General features: G+C 44.1%; 1 protein-coding gene across 10 annotated transcripts in view; it reads right to left on the bottom strand.

Moving 5' to 3' along the window:
• SHANK3 (SH3 and multiple ankyrin repeat domains 3) overlaps positions 1–16,774 on the bottom strand; it is a 448,201-nt gene that overhangs the window by 156,622 nt on the left and 274,805 nt on the right. For all 10 annotated transcript variants that reach the window (XM_040413566.1, XM_040413565.1, XM_040413567.1 and 7 more), the window contains 3 exons: positions 13,405–13,572; positions 12,417–12,533; positions 4,143–4,220 (listed from right to left, as the gene is read on the bottom strand). In XM_040413566.1, coding sequence (XP_040269500.1) covers positions 4,143–4,220; positions 12,417–12,533; positions 13,405–13,572 — 363 coding nt within the window. The remainder of the gene's footprint in view (positions 1–4,142; positions 4,221–12,416; positions 12,534–13,404; positions 13,573–16,774) is intronic.

Here is a 16,774-nt window from a genome sequence, read left to right as displayed (position 1 = left end):
AATACAACCGCCTGCATCCGTTATAAACTGATCCGGTTGTATTATCTTTAACATTGCTAAGACGGATCCGTCATGAACTCCACTGAAAGTCAATGGAGGACGGATCCATTTTCTATTGTGTCCGAGAAAACAGATCCGTCCCCATTGACTCCGTCTTGCTCCACATCACATGGCGGACAGAAAAACGCTGCTTGCAGTGTTATTCTGTCCGCGATGGGGACGCAACCAAACGGAAGGGAATACATTCTGGGGCACTCTGTTCCCTTCAGTTCCGTTTTGTCCCCATTGACAATAAATGGGGAGAAAACGGAAGCGCTTTCCTCCTATGACGGATCTCAATAGCGGAAAGGGAAAACGCAGATGTGAAAATAACCTTAGGGAAAGGTATCATTACATTCAACGGACCAAGTCCTGGTTTACCAGTGAGTTCCCTGCTGACAGACTCCCTTTAATTATAGGACTTAAAAAACACCAGTAAAAACGCAGGATATAAATATAATGAACTTAAAAATGCTTGAAATCAATGGTATTTTTTAAGTCAAGAAAAAAACCACAAGAAATGTGCGTGAAGGAAGCCTCGTAGCGGCAATTATTTGATGTTTCTGCAAGCACCAGAGTAGTGCAAATGAATTATTAGTACTGCAAGTTGCTATCTCTGGACCATGATTAAAAGGCCACGATGAAGGCAAAATTTTAAAAAATACGCCTTTCATTTCTAAAGGCACAGTAATTCTGAGGGAAAGGATTTATCAGGGATTTCTGCACAAATTGTGGCAATCCATCTTACTCAGGCAGGGAGGAGTTTCTCCGTGATGTGCTCCCATACATTAGCTAGCAGGGACAAGACAAATGTGCCTATGCGGCCAGCATTAGAGCTGTAATATACCACTGCGGAAGGAAAAAGACTTCTTCAAATATCTGGAGGCATGCAACATGTCCATGTATAACGGCATTCATCAGAGGACTCCCCTTGTGATCCCCTCCCCTCCTCACTCCCCATGTGATCGGCTGTAAGGCAACATTCGGCATCATTGATTCTTTATATTATCAACTATTAATTACTTCAAAGAAGCTGTGACACATAAACCGTATATAACGCATCCTACTGTGTAACAGATGGTTACAGTGTGGGAGGGGACCTGACACCAGACTGACACTAATCCAGATTAATAAAGGATTATATAGATAGGCAGAGATTATCTTCTCATCACTAGGACATCATGGGTGTCCTTGTAACAACCTGCAGTGCTACCCTTTTTTACACCGACATCACTCTGCAGCTACGGTATACCAGCCATGTCTAGGAGATGATTGATAGAAAGATAGATAGATATGAGATATATAGAAAAATAGATAGATTAGATAATAGATGATAGATAGATAGATAGATAGATAGATAGATAGATAGATAGATAGATAATGAGATAGATAGATAGATAGATAGATATGAGATGGATAGATAGATAGATAGATTTAAATTGCACCCCCACCTGAAGCGTTGGCGCCCTAGGAGGTTCCCTGTTCTACCTACCCGTTATCCTGACTCAGAATACACAACTTATAAAACGAAGAGCACATATACGTTAAAGAACACTTTGGGTGTTTCTAAAAATGGCCAAGAGATCCTAATAATTATAATATGACAAGAAACTGAACTACTGAAGATCATGTCCCCCATCCTACAGACATAATGAGCCAGCTCACGTTTGTTCTTTGGCGTTTTGCCCAGCAGTCTGCTACCACCGATGCACCCTACACCTACTGCAGATACCAAACTTTCTCTGCTAACTAAATTCCAGGGAGATAAAAAAGGATATTCTGCAGCATTTTATCTCCTATTTACTTTGGTTCAACAAAAAAGCATAAATGAGTCTTCCTTTGATACAGCACGGTTTATGGATATAGGCTCCAGCCTTATGGTTTCTATATCAAAGATTGATAAAAGATAGAAAAACTAAAAAATGATTTACCCAACACAATGTATATGATTTTCAGTGTCATCAACAAAATTTCACGAGGTGAACGTATTTTAAACAAATGGTAGTAGAAGATTCAAACCAAACCAAACAAACTAATCTCCCACCATGATCAGTACATTTAGTAAAATACATAATGAATAAGATACCTCGGAGCTAGAGAAACCCTTCTATTTTATCAAATGAATAATAAAATAAAACATAAGATAAAAACACCATCCAAAAAAATCAATCAATGCCATAACATTCTAAAGTAGAGTATGTCCATAAGTCCAGCTCACCCAGAAAACAGGGATAGGGAAAATAGGGACCCTGCTACTTTCCGGGTGTTACATTTTATATCATTGATTGTTTTTATGGATTGTGTTTTTATCCTACAGTATTTTTGCATTTTATTATTCATTTTATAATCTAGAAGAGTTTTTCTAGCTCCGATGTATCATTCATTTTTATAGGGGTTGATCGGGTTCAGAGCTGAACCCGGACATATCCTCCTTTTCACCCCTTGCTCTCCCTTGCCCTGCGCTGTATCAGGCTTTTTTGTTTGCATTTTTCACTGCTAGGCAGTGGTTTCCGCCAAGCAGAGTTGTCGATGAATACACTCGGCACTAAGGGTTGGGCTTTAGCACTGCCCTAGCCTGTGACGTCACTGGTAGACCCAGTACGTCACCGGATCTGAAGAAAAAGCCCTAGACCTGCGCGATTCAGCGCAGGGCAAGGGAGAGCATCAGAGCATGAAATGCCAGAGGGGTTGCCTGGGTAAATGTATGCCTTTGGATATTGGACAATATATAGCCAGTCTTATGGTAAAAAGTCCCTATTCAACCACAGATCTAATGACCTGAACTGACTGCGTCATGATAGATTGGGGAGAGGGAAGTTTTGGTAAACTGCAGTCACGTCTGAATTTTCAGGTTTTGAGTGGATTAGGTTTTAACAATTGTATCAATACTTTATAATGATTTACTTCCCCACTGTGAAGAACAATACAATACAGCTGATGAGACCCATGTATTTCTTCCACCAGGTATCAATAGCTTATCTCTCTACATTTACAACTGGTCTCGCAGGGTCATACATGCTATAAAAAGGCAGCCATACATCCTCAATAGCTGTTGGCCGAATGTGCAAGCCCACTGCTATTCTTCCTGACTTATTGCGGTCATTTACGAACATTTTTACCCCAGTTTTTGGTGTACAAATGTTGCACATTCCCCTTTTTGCTACTTTTTGAACACGTACAGCAATATTTTGGCACACAGGTGTTTTTGCAACACATTTCACACATAGGAGTGTTCAGGGTGTGGCGGAGGCATGCTTGGAATTTGGCTGCCAAAACATTTACCCCTTGAAACAGCGAAAAACAACTCAGGGCAGGGACTGGTCAGGTTTTTTCATCAGGCGCATGGACTGCTGAAGGTGTACCTAAATTTATGATGAGGTGCTAATTTAACTCCAGCATAGCCAGCACAAAAGGGCAAAAAAAGACCAACATAAAAAGCCGTGACCATTATTCTTCCAGTTTCCAAGTGTTGACAGTGGAGAGAGGGGAGCAAGCCGCTACTAGACATTTCTAGTGGCGGCTTGTTGCCCCGATAAAAAAAAAAAAGTTGAGTTGGAAGATTCTTAAATACATAAGATAGTTGGCCTGTCCCGCTAAAATCTGTGGGTTCAGCTGAGTTTTCCTTTATGGGGTCCCTAACACTCCCTCCCTTTGCACACAGTTAATAATAGTCAGTTAACTTTTTTCAGAATTTAGATTAGATTTTTTTAAAACGTGTACCTGTATTAGGGCTTGTGCACAAGGGCGTTGCCCCGCCGTGGCTGTATTGAATGGGCCCGCAAACCTGGAGATGCGGTGCAGAAGTACGGATCGGAACCCCACGGAAGCACTACGGAGTGCTTCCGTGGAGTTTCTGGCCGTGCCTCCACACCGCAAAAAAGTAGTGCATACACTACTTTTTTGTGGTGCGGACCGTCGGATGCGGATCACGGTCCCCATTCAAGTGCGACTGCCCCACGGTCGGTGCCCTGCATTGCGTAACCCCAATTTGCGATCTGCAGCACGGGCCCGGCCAGCACACGGTCGTGTGCATGAGCCCTTACTTTGATTCTAAAAACTGTAAATCAGTTGAAAGATTTTCTTTAAAGAAAAATAGTCCTTACTTGAAACGCTGTTTGGTTGTTGAAGTTCCTAATCTCTTTACTTGCTCCACGGAAGAGAAGAACCCGGGCACAGCTCTCCTAAGGAAGAAACAAGAGTCAGCTGAGAGAAGATACTAAAATACTGACAAACAACTGGCCAATCAGGACTTTCTGGACACAAGCATGAAACGTGCTGCCGAAAACACCCAGCAGGGCCAACATCAGCCCTATCATGTGGCTAGCATGCAGTACTTGATACTGTTGTGGCATATTTCAAGTGAAGGTTTACCTTTGGCACATGTTGTCATGTCCATCGCTGTGCTCTTCTCTCTTCTGTTACTGCTTAACTGATCTGCATGTGTCAGTGAGCGGTGAGGGTATCCAGTCTCCAACCCTGGCGCATGCTCACATAACAAAAGGCCTACAGCGCTTAATTTACCCGTACATCGCTAGAACTGGAGGCTGGATTGTGTCCCTAGGCAAATCAATTAGGCAGTGATGCCCTCTCCCTGGACTGGAAGAGAGAAGAGCTCAGAAATAGATGTGACGGCTGCAGAAGTGCTGCAGAGAGCAGTGGATCTGAGTTTGGATCTTGCGAAATAGACTATGGAATAAAGTACATTAGGAAATAAAAACTGAGCAATCTGTCGTATTCAGGGATATGATAGGAACGTGGAAGGAAATTAGGAACGTGCTTGGCCACCCTTTGGGTTGGTCCCAGGAATAGAAATGTTCCTGGCAAAAGAATGGGCTTTTGCTGGCCAAAGACCTTATTAATACTGACCCCTCAGGAACTAAAAGATACATTCACTTTAGAGGATAAAGCTTTTAAGTGCACAGTTTCTGTGGTTTTCTAGGGTGACAAATATCACTCAGGAAGCTATTATACATCCCCTAGATGACATGATCAAGTCTAGCTCCAATAGGGTAACTCTCTCACAACTCTATAATAGGTTCCGTAATCAGTTCCTCAATAAACTATTTAGAATTTTTTTTTTGAACCATAGAAAAAATGAAAATGGTAAGGAAATACAAATGAACGCTGGAGACAAACGCATTTTAAACGCATGCCTACAGCACTATACGGTTTTAATATTCAATTTTCTCCCGCCTTCCCAAATTGAATAGAGGCTTGTCCTAAATGCCACCCTCCTTTAACAGATCTATGGCATGGTGTCTGGCACTGCATGAAAACTATCCTATATTGGTGAGACATTACTAATTACAGTTGCAAGAAAAAGTATGTGAAGCCTTTGGAATGATATGGATTTCTGCACAAATTGGTCATAAAATGTGATCTGATCTTCATCTAAGTCACAACAATAGACAATCACAGTCTGCTTAAACTAATAACACACAAATAATTAAATGTTACCATGTTTTTATTGAACACACCATGTAAACATTCACAGTGCAGGTGAAAAAAGTATGTGAACCCCTAGACTAATGGCATCTCCAAGAGCTAATTGGAGTGAGGTGTCAGCCAACTGGAGTCCAATCAATGAGATGAGACTGGAGGTGTTGGTTACAGCTGCCCTGCCCTATAAAAAACACACACCAGTTCTGGGTTTGCTTTTCACAAGAAGCATCGCCTGATGTGAATGATGCCTCGCACAAAAGAGCTCTCAGAAGACCTACAATTAAGAATTGTTGACTTGCATAAAGCTGGAAAGGGTTATAAAAGTATCTCCAAAAGCCTCGCTGTTCATCAGTCCACAGTAAGACAAATTGTCTATAAATGGAGAAAGTTCAGCACTGCTGCTACTCTCCCTAGGAATGGCCGTCCTGTAAAGATGACTGCAAGAGCACAGCGCAGACTGCTCAATGAGGTGAAGAAGAATCCTAGAGTGTCAGCTAAAGACTTACAAAAGTCTCTGGGATATGCTAACATCCCTGTTAGCGAATCTACGATACGTAAAACACTAAACAAGAATGGATTTCATGGGAGGATACCACAGAGAAAGCCACTGCTGTCCAAAACATACATTGTGCACGTTTACACTTTGCATAAGAGCACCTGGATGTTCCACAGCAGTACTGGCAAAATATTCTGTGGACAGATGAAACCAAAGTTGAGTTGCTTGGAAGAAACACACAACACTATGTGTGGAGAAAAAGAGGCACAGCACACCAACATCAAAACCTCATCCCAACTGTGAAGTATGGTGGTGGGCATCATGGTTTGGGCATCATGGTTTGTGACTGCTTTGCTGCATCAGGGCCTCAACGGATTGCTATCATCGAAGGAAAAATGAATTCTCAAGTTTATGAAGACATTTTGCAGGAGAACTTAAGTCCATCTGTCCACCAGCTGAAGCTCAACAGAAGATGGGTGTTGCAACAGGACAACGACCCAAAGCATAGAAGTAAATCAACAACAGAATGACTTAAACAGAAGAAAATATGCCTTCTGGAGAGGCCCAGTCAGAGTCCTGACCTCAACCCGATTGAGATGCTGTGGCATGACCTCAAGAAAGCAATTCACACCAGACATCCCAAGAATATTGCTGAACTGAAACAGTTCTGTAAAGAGGAATGGTCAAGAATTACTCCTGACCGTTGTGCACGTCTGATCTGCAACTACAGGAAACGTTTGGTTGAAGTTATTGCTGCCAAAGGAGGTTCAACCAGTTATTAAATCCAAGGGTTCACATACTTTTTCACCTGCACTGTGAATGTTTACATGGTGTGTTCAATAAAAACATGGTAACATTTAATTCTTTGTGTGTTATTAGTTTAAGCAGACTGTGATTGTCTATTGTTGTGACTTAGATGAAGATCAGATCACATTTTATGACCAATTTGTGCAGAAATCCATATCATTCCAAAGGGTTCACATACTTTTTCTTGCAACTGTATATACAAAGTTACTGGCAGATTTGCCTCCCGTATTCCACACCAGCCTTATTGTTTCACCAGCTCAGACCTCCGGAAGAGGAGTCAAACACTAAGACCAAATCTCCTCAAGTTACACATGTGATCATCTTGGTTGCCCTTAGAAATCTTTTTGCAAAATAGTTGGACCCAGACCCACCAGGCAGAGAATATGTCATTTTGAAATTAAAACAGCTATTAATAATAGATCGTACAGAGACGGAGAGGCGTAAAGAAAAACTAGCAGGAAAATTCTATAATAAATATAAAAGATTAATTGAGTCACATTACTCCGCGCAAGACATTCGAGACCTGATGTGGTCCTTCCGATACACAAATTGGCATCTTCAGTATGATTTGATGGGCTCACTATGAAACTTGAAGGTTTGAGAGTGGCGAGTTCTAGATGGGGGAGGGTAACTGCTGACCTGAAATCCTGGATATTACACAATCTGCTGTAGAGTTAATCGTATCGTGGATGAGGGCACTCCCGACAGATTCTTTATCACTTGTCGTAAGATGTGTTATCATATAACATATAGGGGGTCATTTACTAAGACCGGCGATGTGTATGCTGGTCTTGATACCCCTGCACTGGCGGCGGATGCGCCTAAGTTATTTAGAGGCTCTGCATAACTTTGGCGCTTGTTTCTGCCGGCCCTGCGACATGGCTTAAACTATGCCAGCTCCCTTTCTGGCGTTGTTTAAGACCATTTTCCACCCCAGAAATTGGCGGCCCGGCCCGCCTTGTTCCTCCGCCCACGCCACCTTTTTCTGCCACCTCGGCATGAGCGGGGAAAAGGTGCATATTTTGCCACAAAACCTGCGCCTAAAATACGCCAAAAAGTGTCATATTTGTCTTAAAAAATGACCCCCATAGTCTTTGACTCTAAATGTAAAACATTGGATAGGAAGAATATCACATCCTAAATGTTTTTGTGTTGATTTGCTGTTGTTTTTGTACCTTAACATGACAAAAAAAGAAATAAATGTTAAATAAATAGAAATAAAAAGATCTTTAAAAAAAAAAAAATTTAAATCTGCGAGCAAAAAGACCATAGGTTAGTTTTTCCTCTTTAAGTTGTTGCAGATTTTTTCTTGTCATATGTGGATGAAAGTTTCCACTTCTAATATTCAATCAGACCTAATGTCGGAAGGTTTTTCTAAATAGTGAGACAGTGGGCCCCTGCACTGTAAGATGTGACATTTCAATTATTATTACTGTACTGTAAATACTGTATATTGTGTATCCTAACTTCTGATGTTCAACCGTGTCGCTCACCTTGGTGGAACTGCTATTAGATAGCTTTGCCCGTTACTGCTTCCGTTTGCAATGCTGGTGCCCTGTACCTCAATCAGTGATTCTGGAAGCTCTCGCACCATGTCCATACACATTTCTGTACCACTTTGTCTATAAAGAGCTAAGCTGAGGAGCAGATGTGTAAAAATCCCCTGTGATTCTTCAGAAAACTGCTCACATGAATGAAGCCTTCCCCTGGTAATTACTTTCAGAAGCATCAGAGCTCAGTCAGCTATTTTACATGGTGCACAGTGGAAGTTCTGCTTCCACCTGTGATCTCCAGCAGCTAGGTATTAGCAGCGTGCATGGAAGATTAGAAGCGCCCCGGGCAGGACAGGGTAGATGACATACAGTAACTGGAAGAATTGGAAATATCCAGCCATTCCAGTGTCTAGTATTTACACAGAAGCTATAGAATTACTGTATACATGGAAGCACTGGGGCTGCCCAAGGCTATATATACTTTATCAACAGGGACAAAATATACTTGCAAAACCAGACACTTACAATATTACACAAAATGGTAAACCATAGGACATTTAGCATCACTAACGTCATAGGGACATTACATATTGGGCCAGGAACTTTGAAGGGAGATTTCCAAATATAAAGAAATTGTAATGGTTAGATGCACGTACTATATAATTCCCACCCTCTTTCATGTCCTGCTTCTAGTCCATTCAGTCTCTAGGGAATTGGAATATGTCATCTTTACTTCCAAACCCAGTCCTTATTCCTCAGAGGTCTCTCAGGATAGGCCATCATTAGCTAATCGGTGGGGATCCGGCACCCCCACCCCCTGATCAGCTGTTCTGTGTAGCTCCGTCACTGGAAGTCAGCGCCAGAGCTACACTAAACCATCAAAATTGTAGTGGACAGTGCTCTGCACACTACAATGTTGACTTTGCTGTAGCTCGATCGGCGGGAGGTTAGGGGTCTCAGACCCCGGCCGATCACCTAGTGATGGCCTACCCTGAAGATAGGCCGATCCTTTAATGTATGCACCCATTATACCAATAAACGGCAAAACAGTATTCTTTTGACGGTTATTCACCGGGTTTCCAATTTTTTTACTGCATGAATAGTGCAATTCCATACAGAGACATCCAGTGAAAAGAAAGTTTGCCTCTCTGTGGCATTTGGTCAAAGGATTCCATTGGGAAATTCTCCTGCTGGAAACCTTCTGTGGACACTGCAGACATAGCGTGAAAAGAGTCTTATTTACACAGTACTACGTACAGTCTACGAGAAGGGAGTGTGAGCTGAAGTCCCACAACTATGATGGACATGCAACCCGTCACATCAATGTGATCGCAGTGCAGCCGCAACATAATGCGACCAGTTTCGGACTGGCCCCACAGAGTACCAGAGGATCCCCTGGTAGGCCCAGGCACTAATGCCATAGTGTGCCCCAAAGGCCCAGGAGAAAAAATATATATTTGGAGCTGCCTTTGTAGCCAATAATATGCCATGGGTCTGTTTCTTTGAATCAAAATCTAACTTTCTTGATGATATGGGTTTTGGGCCCTAAAAACAATTTTCTCTGGTGGGCCCCAAGTAACCCCAGTCTAGAGTACATCACAGTTGTGTTGTTGCTTAAAATGGACCATGTTATAACATCTCAGACCAGAAATAGCTAAAAACTACTGAGCCCCATACCTAACTTCTAAAAGAGCCCCATGAGGGTAACATGGGAATCTCTGCAGAACATCCACCCAACATAAACTTGACCTATTGCATAGGCCGCCTAGTAGTCCTGCTCTGTGTTAGGATTGGGTTGAGGTTCTGTTTGGTTTTTGTAAAACCGCATCAAAATAACACACTTTTCTTGCCAAACTGCTACACAATTGACCACCATGCAGTTTTTGCTCTGGTTCCACACATTTTGCAGCAACAAAACCCTAACCTTTGAAAGGAGATTGTTTAAGCCAGAAAGTGGGGGAATTTTCTTTGAGTCCACTAGAGGTGATGGAAGCAACAGCAGCTCCATGAGAGGTATATCATTGGATATACATTGATATGTACTAAGATAACTACAGTAAATATTTTATACAGAATGTAGCCTGAATGGCATTCTGTATAGTCAAGGACAAATCTATAAGAAGTCATTTACAGCTGTTAGCAGGAGTGCCTACTTACTTCTTACAGGTCTTACAGAATCTGTCACATAACGACCCAGCAGGAGTAATCCAGTAATATTAAACATAGTCACCGCTGACCACGGTTATATATTAGTGGCTGTTATGTACGGATCTTCTAAGGCCTCAGAAACAAATACTATACATAAGATAGATTTTTTTTTATCATTATAGGTTTATAACTAGGTAATAGGCAATGCTTTAACTACGATACAGAAGAGACAGCTATCATACAGATATTCCAATCTTAAACAATTAATGGGGTTGTCCGGTCAATTAAAATGGTTTCAAAGAGACTCAAAACGGCTTACTTGCCTTACATTTCTCCGTGTTCCCATTCCGACACTACTCGGTCCTACTTACTGGTCGCTCTTGACACACAAAAAAAATCACTGCTCAGCCAATCAATGGCTAAAATGGGTCACCAATGGGGCCAAGACAACCCCTTCAAAGCAAATCCAAAGTAATAGGTATAGGCAGAAATACTAGCTATCCTTACTTATCAAGTGAAGGGAGTCATTAGCAGTATTTGCTTTCCCTAAATAATTCCATGGTTATGGGAGTTGGAAAGATCAGAAGAAGCAGCTTATGGTTCATTCCGTAACTACCATAGTCCCTGATGAAGGAGATAGAGAGCGGACACGGGCATCACACTGTTAATTTCCATGGGCAAAGGGTCTCTGTGAATGGGAAGACAAAGGTAAAAACCTCTGTCCTGATATGCACAAGTCCTATATGTTTAAGTTGGGAACACCCTTTGAATACCAACATCTACTGCAGTGGTGCCTACTTACATCTAGTGCTCTGAAACTGCCCTTCATCTACCTTCAAAGATGAGTACCAAAGTAAATACACTGCATTATAGCACAGATCCTGCCTTACACAAGGTCAGAAAACGGATTGTTGTCATTGGAGAAGTCAACAGTTTAGTTCAGCTCCTATAATGCAGTGGATTTATGGAGTTATGTTTCTCTTTCATCTGATTACTGTTGTAATGTATGGTGAAAAGACTGCATGTCAGATGAAAAAAAAATATCAAAAGAAGCTTTCTCCAGACTTTGAATCAACAAGGATTGCTGGGAGACTTCAAGGGATTCTGTCACCAGGATTAACGATATAGCGATATTCATATGTGCCCATTAGTCTCCATGAAGTGTTTAAAATGATCCCACTGTTTATGCTCTGTGTGTGTTAGATTCTTATAAAAACCGATCCTATTGATATGTAAACTACCTCTGTCAGGAGCCCAAGGGGTTGTCCCACGCCGCGCCCATTGATCCGTAGCCCAGCACCGCCTACCACTTAATTTATTCACTCCACTATCCCTGACATCAGTTCTTCTCAGTGCCATAATCTCGCGCAGGCGCAGTGGACACTGTCCATGCGGACTACTGGCAACGGCTTCAACGAGTCAACTGCGCATGCGCCGGCTCCCTCGGCACGAGATTACGGCACTGAGAAGAACTGACGTCAGGGATAGTGGAGTGAATAAATTAAGTGGTAGGCGGTGCTGGGCTGCGGATCGATGGGCGGTGCTGGGCTCCAACATATCGTGGGACAACCCCTTGGGCTCCTGAGAGAGGTGATTTACATATCAATAAGATCGGTTTTATAAGAATCTAACACACACAGAGCATAAACAGTGGGATCATTTTAAACACTGCATGGAGACTAATGGGGACATATAAATATCGCTATATCGTTAATCCTGGTGACAGAATCCCTTTCAGCTCAGCAATCTACAGATTTGTGAATGGAACTCTTATTCCTAATAGAGTCATAGTATTGAAAGATCAGAAGAAGACACTGTAAAGATGTGCAAACTGTAAAATTCCTGGGTGGCCAGACTCACTTCCAATTTTTGGACTATACCTGAAACTAACAAATCTACATACGGATTAGAATACTAGGATATGAAGCTCATAAGAATTTTGGCATACACATTAGCATAAGAAAGGGAGTAGAACTAAAAAGGTCTGTCACCTGGTTGTAAAGAGCACAAAGGTGTAGGGCACTGTTCCCCGATGCATTCTGTGCTCTCATGTCGGCTCCATAAAAGAGGAGATGCTCCAGATGCTGAACATGTCCATAGCGGCATGCCTGAGAAACAAGAAGGAGGAGATCAGGTTTTCAAGTGGGGACAAAAAATGATTTTTGATGCCCAGTGAGTACAGACAATATATAAAAAGTGATAACAACAATGCCAAGCACAGCGATCCACAGATGTGAGATATGGTAGACGGCCCAAATGGTCAGAAGATGAAACCACAGTGAGCACACGAAACACAAGGGTCAAGGTTTGAAAGTAGAATAAGCCATGAGACAATAAGAGTTTTATAACAATGAAATCCAATGAAACAACAAGCAAAAGTATGTATGAAAATATTATCATAGAACATCAGACCTGTCATACAGCCAAGATCTCACCCAGGATGTAATTTATGGTATGATGATCACAACCTAACAGCAGTCTTTAAAGAGTACCTATCGTTACAAAAAAGAAAATTACAATCACTCCTGGGACAGCTGTATATATACACCAGATGTTGTGCAGCCAGAAATGGTGCCCCTAACCCTCTTATTTGGGGTATTTTGTTTCTCCTCTGCTAGTTCCTGTAAATACAAATGTTCTCTTTCCTTGCTTGCTGAGTGGGTGGACTCTTCCTGTTATGATGTCAGAGATGTGCTGCATTCTCTGACCAATGAGCTGTCTCCACCCTTGTCCCGCTTTCCCTTGCGCCGTTTCGCAGAAGCTGCGGCTGTATCTCGCTCCTCCCATCTACTATTTCTTGTTGGCTTTTAAGGGGAACTGAAACAATTTCTGAACATTTACAGAGCCCGAAGATAGGGAAAGGGGAATTATAGGTCACTTTCCCCTAATAAGTATAACGATAGGTACGCTTTAAAGTGTGCAACACTGTGCGGCAGTTATATTATATTTTATTAGTCCATAAATAATAAACTATCTTACCTGGTGGATCTCCTGCCATCCATTTTCATCTTCACAGCCTAGGCTTGCGTAGTCCCGGAGCAATAGCTCACAACAGTATGGGTCCCCCCCAACCATTGCACTATGATAGAGTGGGGTTAAGCCACGGCTGTCTTTATAGTCTGGAGAAGCACCTAAATCCAAAAGGGTCTGATTGTCCATGAGAAAAGGTGTGCCGATATTGTAAAAGAAAGAGGACAGTTAGCAATTAGATAATTCAATTTAATAATAGCATTCTTTACTAACTTATTTTGACTACATATGTATATTTTTTTCATGACATTAAGTACATTTTGGCTTATGAGCAATATAGGTGCTATGCACCCAACCCTATAGTATACTGTATTTTTCGCTCCATAAGACACACTCTCTCCCCCCCCCCCCCCCCAAAAGTCGAGCAAATACAAGTAAATGCTTCCATTATGATTGTGCCCACTAGTACACAGTAGGACCAGAGAGAGGTGAATACAGCACTCCGGGTGCTGGCTATACTCACCTATTTCTGGTCTTCTCCAGGCACCACACTGTGCGGTCCTGACTGCATACAGCGGCAGGATATAGTGTGAGCACTATGCTGTGCAACGTCAGGTCACAGTGCAGAGAGGCACCTAGAGAAGACCAGGGAGTGGTGAATGCAGGAAGAGCCTCTGGATCTGCAGAGTGGCGGCGCCATCCAAAGATTGGTCTGATGGGGGTCTGATCTGAGGTCTAATAATGAATGAGAATCTGATTTGGGGGTCTGATCTGAAGTCTGATGTGCAATGACAGTCTGATCTGAGGTCTGATGAGGAATAGGGGTCTGATTAGGAATGGGGGTCTGATAAAGATTGGTGGGCTGATCTGAGGTTGAATGAGGATTGAGGGTCTGATTTGAAGTCTGATAAAGATTGTAGGTCTGATTTTAGGGTCTGATCTGAGGTCTGATGGGGGACTTATCTGAGGTCTAACAATGAATGGGGTTCTGATCTGTGGTCTAATGAGGAATGTGTCACGACCATGTTCATAGCCGTGACTCCTTGGGAGCCGCATGCAGTTGCCCGCAGTTTGGTGTTGTGTCAACCGCAGCTGGGGGCACTTTGCTGTTTGCCTCAAGTGCGGTTGCCGCGGACAACAGGTATGTGTGCGGTTGCCTTTGGTTTGTGTGGGTGCTTGTATGCACTCTGAATGTCTGGTGTGCACTGTGTTTTATGTTGTGTGCACTCTGACATTTTCCCTTCCCCTGTGGCTGTCCGTGGCAACGTTTGGTCTTTGTACATGTGGTGGCAGTGTCTCGGCCTTTTGGCCGGTTCCCAGGACACGTTCGCCACACATGTCGTTGTCGACGGTAACAGCTACAGTGAGTGTTTGTGTGTATTCCCCTCTATGTGGTTTCACTACACTCCCTCGAAAGAGGGTGAAGCATGCATCGCTATATGCTGATGGGGTGCATGCGCGTTCTCCGGAGGGAGAGCGGTGTGGGGGTTTTGCCGCTGACGGCGCGGTGAGTGGCTTTTTCCCGCCATTCCTTCACCATGTTCTATTTGGGCGTCCCCTTATTTAGATTCCCTAACCGTTGTGTTTTTTGGTGTGTGGTTGCACACCTTCGGAAGAGCGTGCAGCATGCATTGCCATATGTCTGTGGGGTGCATGCGCGTTCTCCGGAGGGAGAGCGTTTTGGGGGTTTCGCCGCTGACGGCACGGTGAGTGGCTTTTCCCGCCATTCCTTCACCGTTGTCCGTTTTGGTGTCCCCTTACCTTTTATCCCTCACTGTTGTTTGTTTGGTGTGCGGTTGCACACCTTCGAAAGAGGGTGCAGCATGCAGCACCATCTGCTTATGGCCTGCATGCGCGTTCTCCGGAGGGAGAGCGTTTTGGGGATCACCGTTAACGGCGCGGTTGGTGCCTTTTTCCCTGCCACCTTACCTTCCGTGTCCATGTTGGTGATCCCTCGTCCCTCTCCATGTTCTTATCTCTGGTCGTCTGCTGGCAGCATTCCGTTAGTGTTCCGGCTATGTGCTGGTTAGGAGTGTCTGCTGGCAGCGACTGGAGTGGGGACGTGAGTGGAGTGTGGACGCAGTGTCTGTGCGCTCTCCCCGGGCTGTTTCTTTGCTGGTCTCCGATTCCTGTGTGTTGCTCCGGAGCCTAGCAGTCGGCTCCTGGTTCCTGTGTGTTGCGTCAGGGGCCGGCAGCAGTCCTGGTGAGGTGCGCATATTTATGACACTGATTCCCCTTCTCCTATCCCCTTGTTTGGGTCCCTCTCTAGTTTCCTTTTTTTTTTTGTGGGGGGGCTTTGATTGGTGGGTGTCACGACCATGTTCATGGCCTTGACTCCTTGGGAGCCGCATGCAGTTGCCCGCGGTTTGGTGTTGTGTCAACCGCAGCTGGGGGCACTTTGCTGTTTGCCTCAAGTGCGGTTGCCGCGGACAACAGGTATGTGTGCGGTTGCCTTTGGTTTGTGTGGGTGCTTGTATGCACTCTGAATGTCTGGTGTGCACTGTGTTTTATGTTGTGTGCACTCTGACATTTTCCCTTCCCCTGTGGCTGTCCGTGGCAACGTTTGGTCTTTGTATATGTGGTGGCAGTGTCTCGGCCTTTTGGCCGGTTCCCAGGACACGTTCGCCACACATGTCGTTGTCGACGGTAACAGCTACAGTGAGTGTTTGTGTGTATTCCCCTCTATGTGGTTTCACTACACTCCCTCGAAAGAGGGTGAAGCATGCATCGCTATATGCTGATGGGGTGCATGCGCGTTCTCCGGAGGGAGAGCGGTGTGGGGGTTTTGCCGCTGACGGCGCGGTGAGTGGCTTTTTCCCGCCATTCCTTCACCATGTTCTATTTGGGCGTCCCCTTATTTAGATTCCCTAACCGTTGTGTTTTTTGGTGTGTGGTTGCACACCTTCGGAAGAGGGTGCAGCATGCATTGCCATATGTCTGTGGGGTGCATGCGCGTTCTCCGGAGGGAGAGCGTTTTGGGGGTTTCGCCGCTGACGGCACGGTGAGTGGCTTTTCCCGCCATTCCTTCACCGTTGTCCGTTTTGGTGTCCCCTTACCTTTTATCCCTCACTGTTGTTTGTTTGGTGTGCGGTTGCACACCTTCGAAAGAGGGTGCAGCATGCAGCACCATCTGCTTATGGCCTGCATGCGCGTTCTCCGGAGGGAGAGCGTTTTGGGGATCACCGTTAACGGCGCGGTTGGTGCCTTTTTCCCTGCCACCTTACCTTCCGTGTCCATGTTGGTGATCCCTCGTCCCTCTCCATGTTCTTATCTCTGGTCGTCTGCTGGCAGCATTCCGTTAGTGTTCCGGCTATGTGCTGGTTAGGAGTGTCTGCTGGCAGCGACTGGAGTGGGGACGTGAGTGGAGTGTGGACGCAGT

The sequence above is a fragment of the Bufo bufo genome, chromosome 1 (genome assembly GCF_905171765.1).
Source record: "Bufo bufo chromosome 1, aBufBuf1.1, whole genome shotgun sequence".
Taxonomy (NCBI): Eukaryota; Metazoa; Chordata; class Amphibia; order Anura; family Bufonidae; genus Bufo; species Bufo bufo.
This window is presented reverse-complemented; position numbering and strand designations above follow the sequence as displayed.